The 14,447-nt window shown below is 41.4% G+C and overlaps 1 protein-coding gene across 7 annotated transcripts in view; it reads left to right on the forward strand.

Moving 5' to 3' along the window:
* The window catches only part of MCUB (mitochondrial calcium uniporter dominant negative subunit beta), an 86,229-nt gene that overhangs the window by 66,167 nt on the left and 5,615 nt on the right, over nt 1-14,447 (forward strand). For 4 of the 7 annotated variants that reach the window (XM_038399526.2, XM_038399518.2, XM_038399524.2 and 1 more), the window contains exons 2-3: nt 3,334-3,409; nt 3,887-4,057. In XM_038399526.2, coding sequence (XP_038255454.1) covers nt 3,334-3,409; nt 3,887-4,057 — 247 coding nt within the window. Of the gene's footprint in view, nt 1-3,330; nt 3,410-3,886; nt 4,058-14,447 lie in introns of all 7 variants that reach the window. The other 3 variants (XM_038399529.2, XM_038399519.2, XM_043513721.1) reach the window with 2 other exon arrangements.

The following is a 14,447-nucleotide window of genomic DNA, read 5'->3' on the forward strand; positions in this document are numbered from 1 at the left end:
ATATTAGTCTGTTTATTTTGTCTTGCTTTGAAATGCTTTTCTGAAAAACTGGGATATGAATTGCTTAATTTTTTTTCTACTGTAGTGCTCCAGGCTGTATGTGTGGTGTGCGGTGCAGGTCTTCTACTAGATGGAATCAGAACTGCTTAACTATGTCATAGGTCCTAATTTGCTAATAGAGAGTCTCCTTTGCTCAGATGGAAGGAGTTTGTGCTTTTGGAGCAGGGAGAGATGATTTCAGTCCATGCTACTGCTATGAAGTTCTGGATTGTTCTGCAGCAATCATGGACTGGCTAGCAGCCACAGATTTTTTTTTTTTAAATAATTTTAAGGTATTTTTGTATTTAATGTCAGGTTCCTGCCCACTGTCTAGACTCAGTTATCACAAGCAACTGAGAATTTCCCAACCTGAAAAACTCACTTTTTAAAACCTAGTTTGCAGGAGGGGCAAATACAAAAACCAAAACTCATATCCAAATCCCGCAAACCACCACCCATAAATGAAACACATAACACATACTATGGAAACACTCTTTATAAAGGTTTCAGAGTAGCAGCCGTGTTAGCTCACGAAAGCTTGTGCTCAAATAAATTTGTTAGTCTCTAAGATACCGCAAGTACTCCTACTCTTTATAAACTTATTCTTTTTACTACCCTACAGGGTGTTTATTATCCAAAGAGGAAAAGCTCACAATTCAGTTAAATACAAGATCATCATAATCAGGCCCCCAAGCTACTACCTGCAGGGTGGGTCCTTCGTACTTTTGTAATGCCCCCTTGATACATTTCATAAAGGGTTTAGCTTGCAGGTACTGAAAGCAGAAATATATCTGCCTTAGGCAAAGCGTGTTGCAAGCCTTCCAGGGGGTTACTCCTTTATCTGGTAAACTGACCCCAAACTATGCAGTTTCCTCCTTCCCTGTCAAGTCTCAACTTTACTTCGTCCATATCCACACTGTTTTTTGTAACTTTCAATTAAGGGGGCCAGGGTTTTTTTTTTTTTTTTTTCTTTTCTAAACAGGTATAGTTATATTGGCCCAATCTTTAGTGTAGTTATAGTGGGACTGGCATAAAGGAGACTATAGTTTATTTCCCTTCCCATATGGCAGTGGTTCTCAACTCTGGTCCACCGCTTGTTCAGGGAAAGCGCCTGGCGCACCCTGCCGGTTTGTTTACCTGCTGCCTCTGCAGTTTCGGCCGATCGCAGCTCCCACTGGCTGCGGTTGGCCGCTCCAAGCCAATTGGGGCTGCAGAAAGCGGCGCGGGCTGAGGGGATGTGCTGGCCACCCTTCCCACAGCCCCCATTGGCCTGGAGCAGCCAACCGTGGCCAGTGGGAGCTGCGATCGGCCGAACCTGCAGACAGCATGTAAACAAACCAGCCTGGCATGCCAGGGTCTTTCCCTGAACAAGCGGTGGACCAGAGTTGAGAACCACTGCCATATGGAAATAGCTATGCCAGTATTAAGAACCTTTATACCAATCTAACTGGATGCCTCCTAGGGGAGGAGTTGTACTGCTTTGACTATACCGATATAGTTAAAGCACCTTTTGTGTGTAGACAAGCCTTGAGTGAGACATGTTATCGTTATTTTTCGGTATTTCAGGGGGTGGACGTTTTTAGTGACCTTATTCAGGTTAAAACACCTGCTGTGATTACTCTGTGTGTTCATTCCAAAAGGTAACTGTGATCAGGGTCCTAGTGGGGGCCACCTGTGGTCACTCAGTTAAGGAGAACTGCAAAGAATGGGATAGACAATCCACAAAAAGCTGGTGGATATCTAATACTTAGATTTACCAAACCAGTATAAAACAGCTTCTTTATTACCTTACTGGTTACTTAGAAGTTCAAACAACACAGTTCCCTTAAAGTGATCCAGCCTCAGGCCTCCATCCAGGTTCCTAAGTAAAATAAGATTTCTGAAAATCTTATTTCATCATATAAAAGAAAAGGTTCTATCAATCCCAAAGGACTGGACACATTACTTCCCAGATTAATGAATATTCCAGATCTTACTCAAATACATGCTACAGCCAATTCTTAGTAACTAAATTAAAATTTATTAAAAAACAAAAGATCAATATACAGACATGAGTTCAATTCATTGAGCTTCAGATTCATAGCAGAGATGATGAGCTTTGTAGCTGCAAAGAGTTCTTTCAGAAATAGTTCATAGTTTATAGTCCAATGTCCAAATATCATATTCAGGGCCTACCAGCATAACTGGAACCTCAGTCTTGCGACACAAACGTCCCTGATGAAGCTTAAGCAGATGTGAGATGACAGAATCGGGACCCAAGATCTTTTATATAATTTCATGTCTTTTGACAAGTTGGAGTTCCTCAGGGAACAAAAAGTAATTTAGGATGACTTTGAAAGAGGTCCATCACCGGTACTTTAGCTATAGAATTAACATAAGGCAATTTGCTTGTTCTGCCACCATTCACAGTACATTTCAAAGAGAGATGAATACAGAGATATCCTGTGTTTACAATTAATTTAAATGCTAGGATGTTCTTTTGGTCTCTGAATTATGAGACTACAGCATAGACAGGGGCTGTTGATTACATTGTCAGCCACACTCATACATATGTAAATACACAAAAACACAACCATTACCTCCTCGCATGTCTTTTGAGGGTTTTTTATGTTGCAGGATGTTTAACCCTTTCTGGCCATGCATCACAGTAACACAGTGGGGCTTTTTACATATTTGTAGGTCTCTTTCAGTGGGGTATGTGGTGATGATGATATCAAGTTGTTGCACTAGCAGTTGAATTGCACTGTAGTGCAAGCAGTTAATCATTTTTGAAATCTGATGTAAAATTATGAAATACACTGAGTAACCTTGGACCACAGCTGCTTGCATTTTTCCATTTAGTGATTTACTTATCTAAAATATAATTTTTTTTAAATGTACCTAGTAAGCTATTTTTCATTCAACACGGACAAATACTATTATAAAAGATGTGTGCATAGTGAGAGTGGTGATATTCTCTCCTACAAGCCATGACAGTGTAGAAACATTTCAAGTTATTTACAATGTACTGCCTAACACTAAAGAAGTGCTACTCTGCTTCTGAACAGTGCTTTCATCTTAAGGTATGAGTAGCATACTGGTTGAAATATTAAGAGTATCTGTAAATTGTTACCTATACCCTAACAGCAATTTGTTTAGGACAAATAGGAATGGTCCTGCCCAGAAAGCAGAGTCTCTAAAGCCTTTCGTATTTAGGGAGATGATTTTTCAGATTACAATATTGGGCTGGAGACTGCCTCTCACCAAGGAACATTCTATCCCAACCCTTTCTTAACGCCAAAATCTCTGTTGCAGATGCTGTGTCTGAGGCAAACTGGAAATCTGAAGCACCATAAAGCAGCATGCTATAGCACACTGGTGCCATCTGATGGTAAGTTTTCTCTTTTCAAATCAACTGAACTCCCAGTTCCAGCCTTCTGAAAATGACATGTTTAGAAACATTGAATGTGCATGACTTGAGTTGCATAGCAGCAAGCATCTCTCATTCAGCCACGGTGAGGGGTTACTGCACAGAACTGGGAGTCGGAGATTGGGTTTCTATTCTGAGCCCTGTCATTGACTTCTTGAGTGACTGAGCAATTCACTTACCCTTTTGTTGCTTGTGTTGCCCCAGGATTAAAATGGGAAGGATACTTGCTTCACAGTCATGTGGCGGGTCTTAATTATTGTTGATAATGAGTGAGTGTTCCAGAAGTTAAAGTATGAAGCATTATTGTTGTAGTTAAGTACAGTACATTGAACAAATGCAGATTGTCAGTGTCTTTCTATATTAAGAATCTCTGTTTTTAAAAGCAAGTGTGAATTTAAAACATTACAATATGGCTTTATTTCCTTTTTTTTTTTTTAGAAGTAACTGTCAATTACAGATATGGCCTTCCTGTGGTAACCCTTATGTTACCTTCAAGAAAAGAGCGCTGTCAGTTTACCATCAAGCCAATGTTAACAACGGTGGGGACCTTCCTGCAGGATATACAGAAAGAAGATAAAGGAATTCAGAGGGCAGAAGTCTTTACAACAGGTATTTACAAACTCTGCTGCCTGTTTAAAATAACCTGAACTTGTCCTTTCTTAAATAGGTTATAAAGAGTAATTGTCTTGGGCAGTATTCTTTTTCTCAGTCATTGATCAGATTCTATCAAACTAAAGAGAATGGGTGGTTCTTAATTGTTAGTACTCTTTAAGAGCATCATAAATTAATGATGTTCTATGGGTTAATTTCAGTATCTCCCTAGAGAAGCCTGATTAAAAATACAGAATTTGGACCTGTCAATTTAACCTTTTTATGATCTGGTACTTTTCTCTGATAGTCTTCAAAAAGCTCTTTTTTTTTTTACAGTGTTTTTTTTAATGCTTCTGGCTTTCCCAATATTTGTCCTACCACTAGTCTTAAGGGCCCCTGCACTGGGTTGAGAGAGAGTCTCTCTCTCTCTCTCTCTCCCCCTCTCTCTGTGACTAGTTGTGTCTGTCAGTGTTTCTGTGAGTATGATGTAGAGGTTGGGAGACAACTTTAGAATAACTATAGATGAGGATTTATTTAGCTGAAGGCATAGATTTTCTTTTCATGGTAAGAAATCTGTCTTCTGTTGTTCTGCAACCAAAACCAAGTGAGTTCCATTGTTCTGGAAACAAAACCCACTGTAGAACAGAGATCTCAATTTTTATCATTCCCTGAATGACAGAAAATCCTAAGGACTTGCTCAAAGATGGGTATATGGCCCTTAAATAAGCAATTTGAGATTATCCTATAGGCTTGTTGTGAGGGACTTTGAGTGGGTTAGTGACTTTGTTTTACAAACTTAAAATCCCTTAATTAAGAAAATATTGCCATTTGCCTGCTGCTTTTATTTCCTTCCACCCCATACATACATTCCCTTGGTGACCTCTCATTCTTCCATTGTTTGTTACTCCAAAAATCATCTTCTTCACCACAATCTCTTCTACCTATCCGGTCTCCTTCTGTCTGTCTGTCAGCATCTCTTTCTGGATAGCCCAGCTCACAATGGGGAAAACTGAGGTTCTTGTATTACTTTCTCTATTAACAATTTCACTACAATCCCTGTTTCCTAGGCTCACAGCCTCACTGTTGTATTTGACCCTCTTCTCTCCTTCCCCCTATGTCCAGTTGGTTGCAAAATCTTCTTTGTTCTTCCTGTATGTTTCTACTGCTGTGACTACTTTGATTCCCACTTCACACCCCTACAATCAATTCAAAATGTTGCTGCCAAAACTATCTTCCTTATCAGCCACTCTGACCAGGTAATGTCGCTCTTTGAATTCTTTCATTGCCTATTCTTGGCCTTTCCAGCAGGTTGAAATTTCTCATCTTCACCTTCAAGGCTTTGCCCAACACTGCTTTCTCACGACTCTGCTATCACCTCGTGTTACATATTGCTCTTTTTTCAGTCCAGGCGCTCCTGTCTTAAACCATTCCCTATTTTTGTTTCTTCTTCCATGCTGGCCCTCACATCAGAAAGTTCTACAACTCCCTCTCTTGCTGTGTGCCAAGCTGCTTCTTTCAGATACCTCTTTAAAACACACTTCTGCCATGAAGCCTGTCAACTGTAGTTCTCCAGTCTCAGAAACATAAAGGGTGGAGCGACCTCGACTCTCCCTCAGTTGTCTCTTACCGTCCATGGCAATGAGGCAAAACCTGGCAATTGTCCAACATGATGGTTCTTAGCTTGGACTAAACCTTCCCAAAAATCTTCTACAAACATTCAGAACTCTTCTGAGTCCTCAACATACGACTGCCATGACCTATATTGACCTGTCTGGACTGAGTATTGATGGTTACACTGTTTCCCACCCCACCTCCTTCCTCGTACAGACCCCCTCTATAGGCTACTTAACATGGTGGACTCACCCTGTGGCTTCAAGCCCTGTCTGTCCTGTGATGGTCTCATTTCCCTGAAAGATGGGTACAAATGTCTCTTCTGTTTAGGAGAGTCATGTATGCTGAGCAGGTATTTGGTGCGCCTGTCACTCTCCACAAGAATGTATAAGTCACAGGACGCAAGGTTGAAGCTCCATCTTCTGAAGCCACCTATGAAGGTCTCATGAGATCCTGAGGAGACAAGCTCATCGACGAGATCATCCTAGTAGCCCTTCTCTGTACCTGCTCATCCTTTTTAAACATGGGAGACCAGAACTGCACACAGTATTCTAGGTGAGGTCTCACCAGTGCCTTGTATAACGGTACTAAAACCTCCTTATCCCTACTGGAAATGCCTCTCCTGATGCATCCCAAAACCGCATTAGCTTTTTTCATAGCCATATCACATTGGCAGCTCATAGTCATCCTATGATCAACCAATACTCCAAGGTCCTTCTCCTCTTCCGTTACTTCTAATTGATGCGTCCCCAACTTATAACTAAAATTCTTGTTATTAATCCCTAAATGCATAACCTTACACTTCTCACTATTAAATTTCATCCTATTACTATTACTCCAGTTTACAAGGTCATCCAGATCCTCCTGTATAATATCCTGATCCTTCTCTGAATTGGCAATACCTCCCAGCTTTGTATCATCTGCAAACTTTATTAGCACACTCCCACTTTTTGTGCCAAGGTCAGTAACAAAAAGATTAAATAAGATTGGTCCCAAAACCGATCCCTGAGGAACTCCACTGGTAACCTCCCTCCAACCTGACAGTTCGCCTTTCAGTAGGACCTGTTGCAGTCTCCCCTTTAACCAATTCCTTATCCACCTTCTGATGTTCATATTGATCCCCATCTTCTCCAATTTAACTAATAATTCCCCATGTGGCACGGTATCAAATGCCTTACTGAAATCTAGGTAAACTAGATCCACTGCATTTCCTTTATCTAAAAAATCTGTTACTTTTTCAAAAAAGGAGATTAGGTTGGTTTGGCACGATCTACCTTTTGTAAAACCATGTTGTATTTTGTCCCATTTACCATTGACTTCAATGTCCTTAACTAATTTCTCCTTCAAAATTTTTTCCAGGACCTTGCATACTACAGATGTCAAACTAACTGGCCTGTAGTTACCCGGATCACTTTTTTTTCCTTTCTTAAAAATAGGAACTATATTAGCAATTCTCCAATCATTCGGTACTATTCCTGAGTTTACAGATTCATTAAAAATTCTTGCTAATGGGCTTGCAATTTCAGGTGCCAATTCCTTTAATATTCTTGGATGAAGATTATCTGGGCCCCCCGATTTAGTCCCATTAAGCTGTTTCAGTTTCGCTTCTACCTCTGATATGGTAGTATCTACCTCTATATCCTCCTTCCCATTTGTCATGCTACCATTATCCCCAAGATCCTCTTTAGCCTTATTAAAGACTGAGGCAAAGTATTTGTTTAGATATTGGGCCATGCCTAGATTATCATTAACCTCTGCTCCATCCTCAGTGTTAAGCGGCCCCACTTCTTCCTTCTTAGTTTTCTTCTTATTTATATGGCTATAGAACCTTTTACTATTGGTTTTAATTCCCTTTGCAAGGTCCAACTCGACTTTTAGCCTCTCTCACTTTATCCCTACATGTTCTGACCTCAATTAGGTAGCTTTCCTTGCTGATCCCTCCCATCTTCCACTCCCTGTATGCTTTCTGCTTCTTCATAATCACCTCTCTAAGATGCTTGCTCATCCAGCTTGGTCTACAACTCCTTCCTATGAATTTTTTCCCCTTTCTTGGGATACAGGCTTCCGATAGCTTCTGCAGTTTTGATTTAAAGTAATCCCAGGCCTCCTCTACCTTTAGATCCATAAGTTCTTCAGTCCAATCCACTTCCCTAACTAATTTCCTTAATTTTTGAAAGTCAGCCCTTTTGAAATCAAAAACCCTAGTTGCAGATTTATTTTTGTTAATCCTTCCATTTAGTTTGAACTGAATTAGCTCATGATCACTTGAGCCAAGATTGTCCCCTACAACCATTTCTTCTATGAGGTCCTCGCTACTCACCAAAATTAAATCTAAAATGGCATCCTCTCTAGTCGGTTCAGCAACTACTTGATGAAGGAATCTATCAGCTATCGCATCTAGGAAAATCTGAGCCCTATTATTATTACTAGCACTGGTCCTCCAGTCTATATCTGGGAAGTTAAAGTCTCCCATGATCACGCAGTTTCCATTAGTATTTACTTGATTAAAGACATTAAAAAGGGCTCTATCCATATCCAAATTAGATCCCGGAGGTCTATAGCACACCCCAAGCACTATCGTAGGAGAGGCTTTACCAGTTTTCTTCCCCAATGTAATTATTGCCCAGACGGACTCTGTCTTATTCATTGCATCGCTTCTTATTTCTTTACATTCTAACTCATCATTGATATACAATGCTACTCCACCCCCTTTACCTTTGTTTCTGTCTTTCCTCAACAGCACATACCCTTCAATACCTGTAGTCCAGTCATGACTACTATTCCACCATGTTTCTGTTATCCCTATAATATCTGGTTTCACTTCCTGCACCAGTAGCTCTAGTTCCTCCATTTTGTTACCTAGACTCCTCACATTGGTGTACAAACATCTTAATTTTTGCTGTTTGGCCTCGCTCACATTTTGTACCCTATTAGGCACAGTCATTCTACAGTCAGTATAACCTATTAGACTAGTATCCACACCGCCCTCGCTCCTTATATACATTCTCCTACCCATGGCTGTATCCTTTCTTACTTCATCTTCTTCCCTCTCAATGCTAAAATCTGGCGTGGAGATTTTCTGGACATCTCCCATCCATCTCCCCCCAATTCCTAGTTTAAAGCTCTCTTTATCAGTTGTGCCAGCCTCGATCCTAGAAGTCTATTTCCTTCCCTACTCAGATGAAGTCCATCCCGAGAGAACTGACCTCTGTCCGTGAATGCCTCCCAGTGGCCATACATCCCAAAGCCCTCCTTATAGCACCACTGCCTAAGCCATCTGTTGACAGTCATAATCTTGTCACACCTTTGTTGCCCTTCTCTAGGAACAGGAAGGATCCCGCTAAAGATCACCTGAGTCTCAATTTCCTTAAGTGTCTTCCCCAGCCTAGCATAGTCTCCCTTGATACTTTCCAGCGAGAATCTGGCTGTATCATTTGTTCCCACATGAAGGATAATTAGGGGATTCTTTCCTGCTCCCTTGAGGATCCTTTTCAACCTCAGGTCTACATCCCGTATCTTAGCACCCGGAAGACAGCACACCCTTCTATTCTCAGGATCAGCTCTAGTTACAGGCCTGTCTATTCTTCTCAATAAAGAGTCCCCGATCACATAGACCTGCCTTTTCCTGGTGACAGTGCTATTCTCCAGTCTCTCCCCTCTTGCTGCAAGTTCTTTCCATTCCTATTTTCCCTTATAATCCTCTTCAACCCATCCTGTATCCTCCTGGGGCTCATATTTGGTGTAGTCTCCCTTGACTCTTCCCCTTTTTCTATAGGACTAGCCTCTCTTCTCTTCTTCCTTACCCTTCCACCTTCAACAAGTACCTGCTGAGCCCCTTCTTCATTTTCCAACTCTGCAAACCTGTTCCTAAGCTCTATTTCTCCTTCACTAGCCCGTCTTTTTCTCTGCCTGGTTCTTTGAGTCACATGTTTCCACTGACCACTTTCCTCATCCAGTCTCTCCTCAAAATTCCCCAGCCCTGCTTCCATCCGTGAGTCTGAGCTTTTCCCTTCAGATACCTCATATCTTTGCTCCATCATCTGCTCAAACTCCTTCCTAAACTCAACCAGACTTTCCACCTGCATCTCCAAACCTCGGATCTTTTCCTCCATCAGCTCTATCAGACGGCATTTCATGCAGAAAAAACTCTTACCGGTTCCCCCCTCCAGGATCATGTACATACCACAGCTTCCACATCCAGTCATCCTCAAAGTGTCTTTCACTACAGGAGTCACTCCCACAGCTGCCTCTGTATCTGTCATCTCCTTCCCACCTAAATCCTGTTAATCTGGGAAACACAAGCCACACCAAAAAGACCACACACCCCCCAGCAAAAGCAAACCCCAAACAAGCACCACAAGTCAAACTCCCCTGTTTAGCGCTCTGATTGCTAGCTCCTGTGCCGCTGCAGCTGTCTGTGCTGCTGCCTGACTGGCTGGCTACCTTTATAGGGCCCCTAGTCAGAAGCCCCACCCCCTAGGCAGGGCTCAGCTGCTCTCTCAGCACAAAGCCCCACCCCCTAATCAGGCTCAGCTGCTCTCCCAGCACAAAACCCCTACACACACACATACAAATACTAAAAATACAAAACCAAGTACAACTACCTTCTCCTCCAACAGAACTCCCACTCAAACTCCCCTGTTTAGAGCTCTGTTTGCTAGCTCCTGTGCCGCTGCAGCTGTCTGGTACACAATTCTATTTCAATAAGAAATTGCATGGCCACATATTTTGCAGATGTCCCTACCAATTCAAGAGGAAATATGGCTAACTTCAACACGGATGGAAACATCTCATCTGATAAAGTATCTGGCTTGAATTTATTTAACAGTTGTGACATAGTTAATCTTCTACACCACATACCTTCAAATGTCCAGTAATTGTGACAATGAAGAATAACTTTTATATTTACTTTATCAGGAAATGATATATACACACACACACACACACACACACACACACACACACTCTGACAAGTGTTAGCCAAACACTATGGATTATTACATTTTAAAATGTGACTCTCTCTCTCTCTCTCTATTTTTTTTAAACAAGAAATGAATATCCCAGGAAGTTTTGATTTAAATGCAGATATTTCTCCTGTTTTTGCTAGTAGATAAAATGAAAGTAGAAAGATCTAACCTAACACTATATATTAGAAAAAGATAAGTTAACCTGAACTGGCTTGTTTACTTTACTTTTTCTATGGATATCATTCTAGCACTGTATAAATTTAGAGAAAGAAAAGCTTTTTGTTGATATCTTTGCACCTGCAGTATGATAAATGGGAAGGAAAATTGCCTTTGTGACAAAGCTCTGTCCTTGCCTCCGTGGGTCTCACGTTTCCTGGCAGATTTCGCTTGTCTCAGAGGCTCACTGCGACGGTCCACGTAACCCCTCTTTCTCTAGAGACAAGGGTCACAGTCTACTGAGCCATTTTCATCATAAGCCAGCAAGGGAGGTGAGGAGAAGTTATCCTTCCTTGCACAGTCTCTGTGGTCTCCCAGTCTCAGTGATTAATCAGGGGGCAAAGGTGGGGGGGGGTCGGGCCCACCCTCTACTCCGGTTACAGCCCAGGGACCCTAATAGTATCAGCTATGGTAGCTGACTTTTTAGAAACAGAACATGTACAATTCCTTGGGCTACTTCCCCCACAGCAGCCCTCACTTCCTCAAGCTCCACTTCACCCTTACCTCAGGGCCTCCTTCCTTGTGCCTGATATGGTGTGTACTACTCAGCCTCTCCAACTGCACAACTTCTTTCCACAGCTCCTGATATGCACACCCACTTGACTAACTGGGAGGCTTTTAACTAGTTTCAGCCAGCCCCTGATTAGCTTCAGGTGTCCCAATTAACCTAGCCTTCTCCCTGCCTTCTGGAAAGTTCTTAATTGGCCCCAGGTGTCTTAATTGACCTGGAGCAGCTGTCATTTCACTTATCCTGGTACCAGGGATTTGTTTAGCCTGGAGCTAATATATCTATCTCCCACTACTCTTCCATAGCCATCTGGCCTTGCCCCGTCACATATCCCCCCCTCTGCTCAACACCATAGAGTTGGGCAACTTGGGACATCAGGCAGTATGCTCGTGACAGACCATCAGCATTGCCATGGTGGCATCCAGCCCTGTGCCGTATGCGGAACTGGAATGGTTGGAGGGATAAGAACCACCTGGTGACCCTTGCATTCTTTTCCTTATTCCGCTGCATCCACTGGAGGGGTGCATGGTCCGTCACAAGAGTAAATAACCTAAGAGGTAATAACGCAGTGTCTCCATAGCCCATTTGACAGCAAGGCATTCTCTCTCACCTACTGCATATTTCTCTTCTCTTGGGAGAAGCTTTCTGCTTAGGTAAAGGATTGGGTGTTCCTTTTCTCCCACCATTTGCGACAGAACTGCTCCCAACCCCACCTCAGAAGCATCTGTTTGTAAAACAAATTCCCTGGTAAAGTCCAGGGCTATGAGTAGGGGGTCATTACAGAGGGCTGTCCATCTGGCCTTGCCCCGTCACACCTCGTACAGAAAATTGTTGTTTTTCCGGCTTCCAGTGCTTTTCTGTTTTTCTTCCAGTTAACAAAGCATTAGACAGGTTAATAAAGTTCAATATTGCATCAAATGTGAAAAAGAAATCCTGTCTGGAGCTTTCAAACAAGTGCTCCTTTTTGAAGTATTGTTGTCTTAAATGTCATTTTAATGAGACTGCAGAAGCTCATTTACATGTAAATTATTAAGGTGACATTTGTAAAATGTTGAAAAACTGAGTGGATGTGCACAATTTAAATTTTTTGGATGAAAGTGATAGTGCTCCCAGTTTGTCACCCTACCCACACAGAGTGGGTAGGGAGAACCAGCTGGTGTGTTAGCTTCTTGAGCTCATTAATAGAAATCTCAGCAGATACTGCCAACTGGGTCCGGACAGCAGAGAAAGCGCAGGTGTGGAGTTATCTACAGTGTGCTTCTATAACAGGCACATGGAGACAGGTGGAAAGTCTGGGACTGTAGCATGGCACCATAAAAACTCCAGTATGCTCAGTAAGGAATCATACTTATATTTTCCCACTAGTATAGCACCTCTCAGCCAAGAGTCTCAAAATTATTATTAGGAAAATGGAGGTAAGATCAAACAGCTAGTCAGTGGCAGAGATAGAATCAGAGCCCGGATTTCCTGTTTCTCAGACCTCTTCTACATCTCCTGGGCATTCTGTCCATTTCAGGTGCTGAGTCTCCAGTTCAGCAAAGTACTTAAACGTGTCCTTAAAACCATTAGGAGTGGACTTAAGCTTCTGATTAAGTATTTTCCTAAATTGGGGTCATCAGTACAACAAGCAAACTTAAGTCAACAGTTTGCACTGTAGATTTATGGAAGCAAATGGGATTGAGGTGGAGAGGAACAATAAAACAGTCCTACACTCCATATTATATATGCCATTCATGTATCAGTATTTTCAGTGCTTCACTGTTTTAGAAAAGTCTTCTGTCTGCACCTATCTTTCAGTCCTTCCTGTTTTGTTCCCTTGTCCGCAATCTTAAATAGTTGTTCAGATTCATGTGAACTATTAATCTTTTTTTTTTCCCCCCTTATTTTTTTATTGTTGGTGGGCCAATAAGTACTTCCACAAGTCTATGGACAAAAGGATGAGAATGAGTTTGAACTCTCTTCGACAGAGGCCAGTGCACTGTCTCCTTACCTCCCTTAATAAGACCATTCATTATTCACACCCCTTGCTCCCAATCAAAGCTAAAACCTGCTTTAAAAATGTATTAAAAGTATAAGCACTAAATTTTCCCGTCTGTACTGATTGATTAGGAAAATCTGGAGAACAAGAATGCCAAACTTCTCTACTCCCAGCTAGAAGAACTCATCCAGGGAAAGGAAATCTGTAACTGAGTGAGGTTTGTTTAGTTTCCAACAAATCTTATTCAGGGTTCAACCAAAATTGTGGGTGAGAATGAGGACTGAAAATATAGGACTTCTAAAGCCATGCTGAAAAGGCTGTCAACTTAATAGTAAAAAGTTGCATCTTCATCTTTCTTCCTCCTTCTTCCTGATACTCTGGTTTCAAACAATAAATCCCAACTAAAGAGAAATAGAACCACAGTAGTGATACTATAATTAAGGTTGTAAATAACTTTGCATCATAATCCTTGAGTTCTTGTGTGGAATTTCTAAGGTCTTGTCTTACGTTGTAGTATTCTCCATCCAAAACATTGCAAATATTAATGTTAGCCTCGCAATGCTTCTGAGAGCTTAACAGAACCATCTCCAACTAAGAGAAAACAGAGAGACAGAAAGAGAAACTTTGACTTATCTACATCCCTCAATAAGTTTGGTGGAGCTAGATTTCCTGAGGCAGAGCCCTATGTTGTAACCACAAAACCATTCTTTGTCTAGAAAGTGAATCTGATCTAACCAGTTTAATTTTCTAGACTAAGCCAAATGCAAAAAGAAATGGTTAAAAGTAACCAAGACTTAGTGTTGAGTAAAATGGAGAATATTAAGGTCTTGACACAGATAAAGAGAGTCTTTAAATATAGCTTTCTCTTTTACAGTGTCTCTCCTTGGAACTGAAATAAAAGGGAGGCTGCTAACAATAGTGATTTATGCCAGATAGGTCAAATGAAATGCGGGCACATGCTAAATATTTCAGATGATGCTTCTTGGCTTAATACTTAATACATTAAGAAATGTATTTGTTAAAAGCACTTTGTTGTTGTACCTGCATACTGTCCACTTCCAAACTTAATGTAATATTTATTAAAAGACAGTTTTATCTGGTGTTACTTTTGGAAACTGCTGACATAGA

The sequence above is a fragment of the Dermochelys coriacea genome, chromosome 4 (assembly GCF_009764565.3).
Source record: "Dermochelys coriacea isolate rDerCor1 chromosome 4, rDerCor1.pri.v4, whole genome shotgun sequence".
NCBI classification, from domain to species: domain Eukaryota; kingdom Metazoa; phylum Chordata; order Testudines; family Dermochelyidae; genus Dermochelys; species Dermochelys coriacea.